Below are 9,488 nucleotides of genomic sequence, written 5' to 3'. Positions count from 1 at the left end.
ACCTTGCTCTGATCTGTGGTCGTGGCACCGGTGCTTTTTTCCTTGGCAGCTTTCTCCCTGGCTGCATCCCAGAAGGAGGCAGGATTCAAAGGCCACCCCTGCCCTTGTCACGGGCTCCGTCCGCCCCATCCTCAGCTGCTTCTGAAGAGAAATGCCCACCAAGAAGTGCTCACCTTGATGTTGCAGAGGTTAGGAAAGGAGCCCAGGCTGGCAGATGACATGTTTTCCACTGCTGGGAAAAGACACCAAAGCCCAGCGCACCTCTGGCACTGCTGCCCTGAGCTCCTGGCTGAGCGAGGAGCATCTCCAGGGCAGGGGAGGGATGGAGGGTATGTTCAGCTGGCCGTGGGGTGTGGGACTGGCTTGGTCTCCAGGGTCTTCTCCTCACAGCATGGAGGGCATCTGGGATACTTGGTGATGGCACTTCTCACAACCCAACAGCTGCCCAGCGTGTGAGACGAGAGAGGGGTGTTTGGGCATGGGCAGGAGGGAAGGGGCAGGGATGGGCTTTCTGGTGACTTTCTGGGTCTGTCTCTTGGTGTCACCGGCTTAGGGCAAGGGCTGAGGGTGCTGGTGGGGCAACAGGGCCAGGGCAGGAGCATTTGGGAAGCAGTGGGCAGGTGGGCAATGGGATGGGGTTGCTGGGGTCGGGGGGTTGCAGGACTGTGCTGGGGGTGCCATACAGCACCTGCATTCACAGGGACGGGCACCTGCAGCCGGCTGGCGGGGAACTCAGTTGCAAATAGGTGTCATAATTACAGATAACAAATTACTCATGAATGGAGAAGGCAGGGCTTGTTCTGATATATCACGGGACTCTTCAGCACCTCTCGTGATTATTTTTTAGAAAGCTCTGGGGTGCGGAGAAGGACAGCAGGTTGCGGTGTGCACCCTTGTAGGACATCGCTATTTAACCAAGCCCACTCCACCCCCTGCTCAGAGAACTCCAAATCCTCCCTCGCCAGCCACCAGGAATCCCGCTCCGCCACCGCCTCTCTGCGCGGGCACGGACCGTCTCCGCACTCCCTGCCCTTCCCATCACTTCCCACAGCTGCGACCTGCCAGGCCCCCTGCGCTCCCTTCTCCTTTCTGGGCTAGACGTGTTTGCAGGCCAGAATTCGAGGCTATTCCCCCTTTGCCCCAAATTTCTGAGTATCCCCTGTGCGATCAAGACCATTATGGAGCTCTGCCGTGGGGCTGGGGATCCTGCATGGGAGAGGGACCCCTCCTCTGGGAGGCCAGGAGGGATGGGGTGAAAAGTCACCTCTTCCACACCCACTGGTAGGGTTTAGTTTAATATTTATTTTCTTTTAAGCTCAATCAAATTTCTGGAGCTTGCGTCTTCCCTGAGTGCTGTGCCTTGTTGCCTTTTTGCTTCCTTCCCTTCTGCTCTGGCGGCTGCAGCAGACGCTGTGAGTCTATAATAAGTTATTCAGCAGCAGTCTCCATGCTGGTCCTCGGATCTCAATTTCCACATGTTTCCCTTCAGGCTGTTTCCAACTAATTTCCCCATTTGCATAATGCCCCCCTTAGGGATGCTCTGGCACAGCCCTTTCCCCCCCGCTTTGACAAGATCATCAGAGATTCAGGCTATTAGTGGAAAACACTTTAATTCTGTCGGCCCTTCAGCCCGGTCCTTGCCCGTGCATCTCCAATTAAAAACAGACAACGGGGCGGGTTGGGCTGCCGGGGGACGGGGCACCCACGGGCAGTAGGCTGGGGGCTGCTGGGCTCCCACCTGGGGCAGCCCCTGGAGGAAACCAGCTGGCAGAACTACAAATTCTCAGCGAACGCAGTTTCTCATTGCCGGTTCTGCTCCAGCAGCCCCGAGGGTTTAGTCCGGACCAGAGTCAGTGGAGGTCCCCCCACCCTGCCCCCCGGCAGCTGGCTTATTCCCTCCCGCTGTTTGTATTCTTCTGCCCCTCTTTAAGCACGTTTTATTTTATGCTTCTACTACACACAGAGCTGCCTTAACATGATGCTCCAGTCTCTTTCTCTCTCTCCCTAATTCTTGTCCATCCACACATGGCAAAAAGCCTGCATCACCATCCCGCTCCCAGCGCTAGCTGCTCGCTGTGATCTACATCGCAGTGCATCTCCCTCCGGGTGGTCCCGACACCGGCTGGATTATGGCTTCCTTCGGGAACCGCATAAACACCTCCAGGTTTAAGTGAGCTCAGCACTCCTGCGAAGCTCACCTCTTCGCTAGCCAGCTCCCTGTCCTTATAAGCAGTCTTTTTTCCTGCTTTTTTTTTTTTATTAGCTCTTCCATGTTATAAAAGGTAATGGGAACTTTCAGACCGGCTTCTGAACAGGTCTCTGATGTGCTTCTCTCTTTTATGGCTCAAGTACAACAGCAATCGCAGACATTAACATGCTTCTTTAGGATGAAATGTACATTTGAATGACACCCAGCTGGAGGAACATGCTGTGCCTCTTGCAGAGCCGGCTGCAGCCTGCCCAGAAACCCCGGGAAGGGGCTGGGAGGCGGGCTGGTAGGCGCCCAGAGCCTGCCTGCAGCCCCCGGCACATGGGGGAAGGAGGCGGCAGGGGAGCCATGGTCAGGGCGAGGGAGGGTCAGGATGGATGCTGGGGGCGGGGGGTGAGGCAGGGCCTTTTAACACCAGCCTTTTGGGGCAGTCGTTGCCTTCACACCCACCTCTGAAGCACTTGATGTGTCGCTGATGATATAGGAATTGGCAAAAATAAGATGTAAGCCTCTAGCTGGACGGAGATACCCCTCTCCGAGGCCTGGGAAGGAGTGTGTTGGGGTCACCCCTGTGTCTCAGGCTCCCTCCAAGTCTTCCCCCTCTCTGGATCTCATCCCCTCACAAACAGTACTCCCACCCTGGGCTCTGCGTGTCATGTCGGCCTTTTCTTTCCATCATTCTCTGTGTGTGAGGCCCTGACCTAGTGCCAAAAGTGGAGTCCTTCAGGCCCCCACCCCTCCCATGTCACTTCTTGGGTGGAAACTGCCATTACAAGCCTTTTCGGCACCCAGCACTGTGGGATGCCAACCTTAGGAGGGCTCCAACTTACAATTATCATGACAGTCGTTATTAATGCGGAGAAAACCTTGCTGTCTTTGCCAGCTTGCTCCAACAATGGCAGTGATGGTGTCCAACCACCAGCCTGCCTTCCTCCTTGTTTCTTGCTGGGGACAGGCCAGCAACTGGGATGTCCCCTGGAGCAGGGGTCTGTCTGCAGCGGGATGCGGAGAGCATGCCCTTTGGTCATCTCCATGCTGCAATGTCCTACTTCGCTGCAGTTGAGGGGCCAGGTGCTGCCCCGTGGCGCTGAAATGAGGATGTTGTCCCCGTCACGGGAGTCTGGAGGTCACACCAGGACCCCAGCTTCCCAGAAGAAGACTGGTCATTCTCCAGCACTGTCTCCCCTCTCCTCCCTGTGTGCCCCTTTCATGGGCCAAATGTGGGCAGCCCGGTGGATCTCCCGGCTGCGGGGCAGGGAGGGGAAGCCGTGGCCCCGGGGCAGGGGCGATGGCACCAGCCCAGCAGCATCACGCAGCGTCTTTCCCGAACATCTTCCTCCAGGCAAATGTGTTCCTCCTGGTCCCAGCGGCCAGGCTGGTGCCCGGTTCCCTGCTGTTGGATGGTGGCACCCCGCAGCCTCGGGGAGAACGGGGGTCCAATGTTTGTCAGAAAGGGGAAGGAGCTTGCGCGGGGCATCCGTGCCGCGGTCCTGCCGTGCCAGCAGCCCTTGCAGGCACTGGTGCCCTGTGCCCCGCAGGAGAGCTCGATCCCAGGGGGTCTGGCAGCCGGGGACGGTGCTGACGTGCAGGTGGCAGCTATACGTGGCCCCCTTTGGAGAGATAAGCGATCAGCGCTACCACCACCCCGACGTACACGCCCGTGCCGATGGTTATGGAGAGAGCAGCGAGGAAGAGAGCTCGTCGGGACGCTGAACTGGCCAGATGGAAATCTCCTTTGGAGACAGCCTTGCTGGTCTGGAAGGAGAAGAAACGCTCGTTGCTCACAGCCGTACCAACCTGGCCTTTTAGCCTGCGTGCAGTCCTTTCACTACTGAGTCAGTCCCCCTTCCCCGGCCACTGCACCCCAGGAAGGCTGGGGACAGACAGCAAGGCGTCCGTCAGTCCGGGAGGGCTCAGCACAGCCGTGCCACCTTACACCCATTTCCCCGTGGATTTTGCCTCCATGGGAAGCGTGGGCTTTGGCTGTTTGTCTGAAAGCCCCAGTCATCCTGGTGCTCAGCCAGAGCTGTGAGTGGGTGACTGGACCCTCGTAAGCCCAGGCAGATGGTCAGTGCACAGGGGCGATGGTTGCGTGGTACCAACGAGATACAAATCTACCCTATACATATATATAATGGCTACTGCCTCGTCTCAGGGAGCTGACTTCAGACAGCACAGCCCCTTGGTCTGGCTGTGCTGCCACTTGGTATTTGCCATAGAAGGGCTGAGGGAGCCAAGGACGGAGGCAAGTATGAGTGTTGGCTCTCTGGGCTGGTGACTTCCAGCTTCCCCGAGTACTCCGGGCACCTTCAGAGCTGCTCTTAGTATTACCTAATATTTGTGTTTGAGTTGCCATGTGGAGATCAGAGGCACCCACTGTGCACAGATACCGAATAAAGAGATGGTCGTTGCCTCAGTGAGTGAACGAAAGTGGTAGTTATAGCAATTGGAGCTAAATTTAAATTGCACCAAGTACATCATCACGTGGAGAGTGCACCGTGCTACCATGCACCACGTGGAAAAATGTGAAATCAGCCACTCCTCAGGATCCTAATCAGTTAAAGCTTCCCCTGCCTCTCACCGCCTCTGTGCCGGGTACTCATGTCATATACTTTTCCATTTCCGTCGCTATCATCTTGATTTAACTTCTTAATGCCTCCCCCCCATCTATTCTCGGTACAGCAGCATCTGTGCAAACGTAAATCCCTTGGCCCTGTATGAATTTTTCTGGGTGAAAAAGTGATGCAAGTGAGCCCAGGCTCTGGGCTAAGCCCTCAAGAAGGCAGCAGCTCCTCTGAGCTGGTGCAGCCCGAGGGCCACCACCCTCTGCAGCCTCTGCCAGCCTGGTGGTGGCTCACACAGGCTGTCAGCAGCAAGTGCAACGGGGGAGATGAAGCGTGACATGGAGACCGGGCTCCCTGTGGAGTGCAGGCTCCAGCACAGCCTGACCCCCGGGGCCTGAGCTGCCTCCGACTGGGTCATGGTGTAGGACCTCCACACTACTGGAGAATGGGAGGGCAGGTGGGGAAATGCCATTTTCCTGAGCCTGGGTGAAGGGTGAGGACTTGGGCAAGGGGCCAAGGGGAGCCCCAGTTCCTTAAATAAGACCCAAAAGACCCAAAGGAAGAAGCCTGCTCTCCAGTAACCCACATAAGAGCTTGGAGGGCTTGCAACCCCACCGCAGTTGTGGAGACATCCAGGAGCACCCTTTGCCTCAGCCCTCAGGGGTCTGGGCATGGCACAGAGAGGAGCCTTAGAGCCAGAATGGTGCCCAGTGCCCTCCGAGGGCTGCTGTGGCTTGCAGGGTCCTTGCTCCAGCGCTCAGTGCACGCAGGCAAGCCAAGGCATCTCTTACCCCTTGGGAGAAGTAGAAGGCAGCAATCCCCAGGGGCCAGAAGCAGCACAGCATGGAGAAAAGGGCCAAGCCCAGGTGGTCCCGGGGGGGAAGCATCAGGAAATGATCCTCACTTTCGCTGTCGCTGGAGGAGTCGCTCTGCAAAACCAGACGGATTCAGCACAAGCCCACCTCCCCGTGCCGTCCTGCAGGCTACGTCGCAGCCCCTCTCCTCCCAGCTCCTGCTCTCTCCTGGCCCCATCACATATTCTCACGCATTTCCCACCTGCAAATTCAAGAAGTGAGTTTCAAAACTATTTTAGCTTCCTCAGCCCGGTTTGATGAGCAAAAATGCAGCGCAGCAAATTCAGGAGCAGAGTGGATTCTCGGCTCCCTGCCAGAGCAAATGCTGCGCTCACTTGCTGGGGGTCTGGGATTTCCCTGGGAGATAGATAGTCTTAAACTGAAATATCCCCAGCTTTGGCAGAACTGGCTGTTTGTCAGTTTAAACAAACTTAAAGTGCCTTATCCCCATTAGGGTCTAGGAGATCGATATCCTGCTAAACTAATTTAGCAAGTGAGGGAAAGCGGCTGAATTGGAACCTCCATCACAGGGGCGACGTGTCCTGTCCCCTCAGCGCGCGCGTTGCTCAGAGCCCTCCCGCCTTCGGGCACCGCTTGCCACAGCGCCCCCCCGCCGTCGGCCCCCGTTTGCCCAGCCGCAGACAGGCCTGGAAGTGATGTGTCTTGTTGGGGAAGGCACACAGAGGCAGGGACACTGCGGCCAGCAGGCTCCGGGGACCCGCTCCCACCTCTCGAGGTCCTGGATGATGTTCCCAACCTCTGCACCACCACTCGAGCTGTGGTGGGGCAGAGAGCGCAGCGTGAGGCTGCTTCACCAGCTCCCGTTCTTCCTTTGCGAGTCATCCTGCCTTTATATATTAAGCTTTCTCTCGGTTACTGCCGCCAGGCATGCCAATTTTGCGGTTAGGCAGGGATTGCTTTTTCCCCGTCAGCTCGAGTGCCACAGCGGCGGCAGGCTGCCCTTGCCGAAGGGTCCCCATGTCCCCAGGGTCCTGCAGAGACGGGCCCACCTCCCCTTGGCTCCCAGCCAGGCTGCCCTCAGGGAAGCCGACCTCCTTCTGAGGTCTGCGGTGAGGAAAAGGGAGCAGAAATGCTAAGGAGGAAGAAGAAATGGGTGCACAGGGAGAGGCTGGTGAGGCAGGAGATGGCAGGGTCTCGGTGCGGGGGGGGGAAGCTCTGGGGAAAGAAGGGACAATAAATGACCAAGAATTTGGGCTGATGGCCAGAGTTACCAGAGGAAGAGTTTGGTGCCATCCCAGCAGGCAAAGCTCACCTCGTACTCCTGGAGCTCCTCTTCCTCCACCTCGTAGGACACAGTTTGGATGCGGATGTCGCTCTCTACCCGGCAGGACCCTTGCGCCTCGTGCCCGTCGGGACCTTCGGATGGAGCCTCTTTGCTTTCCATAAAAGTGGTCTCGCAGCTTTCCATCTTGCTGTCCTTGGCCTTGAGAGAGGTCTCATCCTTCACGAGGATGAAATTGGGGCCGTACAAGGCTTCAACAGCCAGCTGCAAGGAGCTGGCATCCAGCAACTGGTGAGTCCTGGCACCGCCCGTGCTTTGGAAGATGTAGGAATACAGTTTCCCTTGGCAGCGGTGACTGGGGTAGTCCTGGCTGTGATGCTGGTGGTAAGAATAGCTGCTGCGAAGGTGCCCGTTGGCCTTGGCCAAGAGCGGGTTTTGGAGCTCACGCACGCTCTCCATGCTGCCGGCGGCGGCGGGGAGCGATCCTGCGGGAGCAGAGAGAGTGGGAGGGAGGAGGCTGTTCTTTCAGCAAGGCAAGGGAGCAGAAAATCCTCTCGCCCATGCGGAGCTGATGTCAAGACAAGGCTAGCGGGAACAGAAAGATTTGGCAACGCTGGAGAGAACAAGAGCCCTCCCCCTCTCTCCACAGCTTGAATGCTATCTCCGCGAGCTGAGCCGAGCCGTCTCTCCCCAGCTGGTAGTACGATAAGGATGCAGCCCTGCAACAAGATGATCTGATTCGGGCTGGATTAAGATGAGGATTTGCTGTATCTATAATGCATCTCGAGATGGCCACGTGCAGCCTGACAGGAAAGGACCTACTGCATCTTTTCTGCCGGTTCATAACGTGTGCTGCGACAAAGCCGAACAGGCAGCGCAGGAGTAGGTAAGATGCCGACGGCCACTTGAGGGGCCTCCCCGTCTTCCCAAAGCAAAAGGTCGGGCGGTGAATTACAGCCCTCCGGGCATTACACATGCACCTGACTGGCTTTTGGGTACCTGGGAGGTTTTCTAGGGCTCTTTCAAGGCTGAGCTGGGACCGGGGCGAGAGTAGCTGGGCATCGAGGGAAGCCAGGAGGCTGCTGTGGGGGCACGGGGGTGGCGTTTAGGCTGGGGACATGTTGGACTCTCAGCCGGCTGTGCAGATGGATGGAGGGATGCAGAGGTTAAAGGAGAGACACCACGGGGCTTGGCGGTGTCATAATGGAAATTACAACAATTTAAGTAAACCACCCGTCGCATCAGACCTCTGTTTAAACCATCTCCACCCCTGGGTACAGCTGGCAGCCGTGCAGCCCTGGCTCTGGGCCACAGGCTTCAGAAAATGCCAAGTCCAAACGGGATCCTCAGCTGCAAATGTCAACACGGGTTTCTTCCTCAGGAAAATTCACCCCTCTCCCCCTTCCTCCATTTCAGAGTGCTGAAACCTTGTGCTGCTTCACCTCCCCTTTTTCCCCATGAAAATTTCAAGATGAAATATTTCAATCCCTTTTCTTCAGAGGAGCATTTGCTATATTGGCTTCCCAACCCACCTTGGCACAAAGAAAACATGTGGTGAAATATCAGCGTTCCCCAGGAGAGAGAAACAATTACTTTGCGCTCTTCAGTACCTGAGCCCCATGTTTTACAGCTGCTCTCTAGCACATTCCCAGCTCCGAGACCGTGCCACCTCACTGCCTTGCAACCCCAAATGTTCCTGTCCCCCTCAGAGACCTCCGTCACTGCCTCCTCTGCAGGATGCTGTGTAGCAGAGACATGCTTCCACCTGCTGTAGGGTTCCCCAGGGCGCACTGATAGAAAGCACATCACCTTGGGTTTAAATCCTCAAGAAGAAAATACAAATAAAGAAGCTGGAGCTGAAGACTCCAGAGAGTGAAAAGGCCAAGTGGTTCCTTCCTCTTGGCCAAACTCTGCCGTACTGCACCGGTTTGAGTGTGTACCGGGTTTTAAATGGCCCTGTCGATGGGCTTTGTTCTGGCAGTGGTTGTCACATTTTGGAAAGCTGCTCAGGAAAATGGAGCCGTTCAAAAGCACTTCCGTGCTGCTAAAACACTGCATGTTTTGGTGAATGCCCTCCACTTCTCCCTCCCCAAAACCATTCTCTGCTTTCTGCAGTCTCCCACCTTACTAATAAAGCCTGTTATGGCTTGTGTGGCAGATGGCCATTAAGAATTTTCAAAATATTTAAGGGAGATGCATATTTGTAGCACAGACGGTTTTATTTCCTGCACAGACCCAGAGAAGCACAAAAGCTTCATCCCAGTTTTCAGGCAAAGAAAGCACGAACCTCTTCTTTGCTTACCTCAACAAGCAAATTAGGTTTCCAATAAATTGTCTTGCTTTTTAACAAAACAGTAAGGAGAGACCAGACACCGAGTGTCATTTGAGAACGGCAGCCCAAGCAGGAGCAGCAGCCCAGCTCTAGCAAGAGAAAGTTGACCGTTTCGGCAGGGCATCCACGCCTCATCTCAAGAAACCTTTCTGGCAACAAGTTAGGGCAGGGAGGGATGGGATCTTGCTGGAGCTGCTGGAAGGAGCCGGCTCCAAATGCGCTGAGAAACGCCGGCAGATGGGCTGCGGGCAGGCTGCCGGGCCCCGGGCAAGGGGGGGGGGCCGGG

At 56.3% G+C, this 9,488-nt stretch overlaps 1 protein-coding gene across 1 annotated transcript; it reads right to left on the bottom strand.

The window, feature by feature from the left end:
* Window positions 1-3,805: 3,805 nt before the first annotated feature.
* Window positions 3,806-7,329, bottom strand: SYNDIG1L (synapse differentiation inducing 1-like). Its single transcript, XM_010287388.1, has 3 exons — window positions 6,901-7,329; window positions 5,565-5,702; window positions 3,806-3,964 (listed from the first exon to the last, which is right to left on the bottom strand). Exons 1-3 carry the CDS (start codon window positions 7,327-7,329, stop codon window positions 3,806-3,808), a joined length of 726 nt encoding a protein of 241 aa, XP_010285690.1.
* Window positions 7,330-9,488: the final 2,159 nt, after the last annotated feature.

This window comes from Phaethon lepturus, unplaced genomic scaffold (genome assembly GCF_000687285.1).
Source record: "Phaethon lepturus isolate BGI_N335 unplaced genomic scaffold, ASM68728v1 scaffold26005, whole genome shotgun sequence".
Lineage (NCBI taxonomy): Eukaryota > Metazoa > Chordata > Aves > Phaethontiformes > Phaethontidae > Phaethon > Phaethon lepturus.
Note: the sequence above shows the minus strand (reverse complement) of the source record. Positions and strands in the feature narration are given on the sequence as shown.

Bases quoted from the DNA above. Each gene is read 5' to 3' on its own strand.
- SYNDIG1L (XM_010287388.1), bottom strand. From the start codon at position 7,329: ATGGAGAGCGTGCGTGAGCTCCAAAACCCGCTCTTGGCCAAGGCCAAC. The intron at 5,703-6,900 runs GTGAGCTTTGCC...CTGGTTTTGCAG, and splicing joins AGGAGCTCCAGGAGTACGAG to AGCGACTCCTCCAGCGACAG. The intron at 3,965-5,564 runs GTAAGAGATGCC...TTCTCCTTCCAG, and splicing joins CCTTCTACTTCTCCCAAGGG to ACCAGCAAGGCTGTCTCCAA.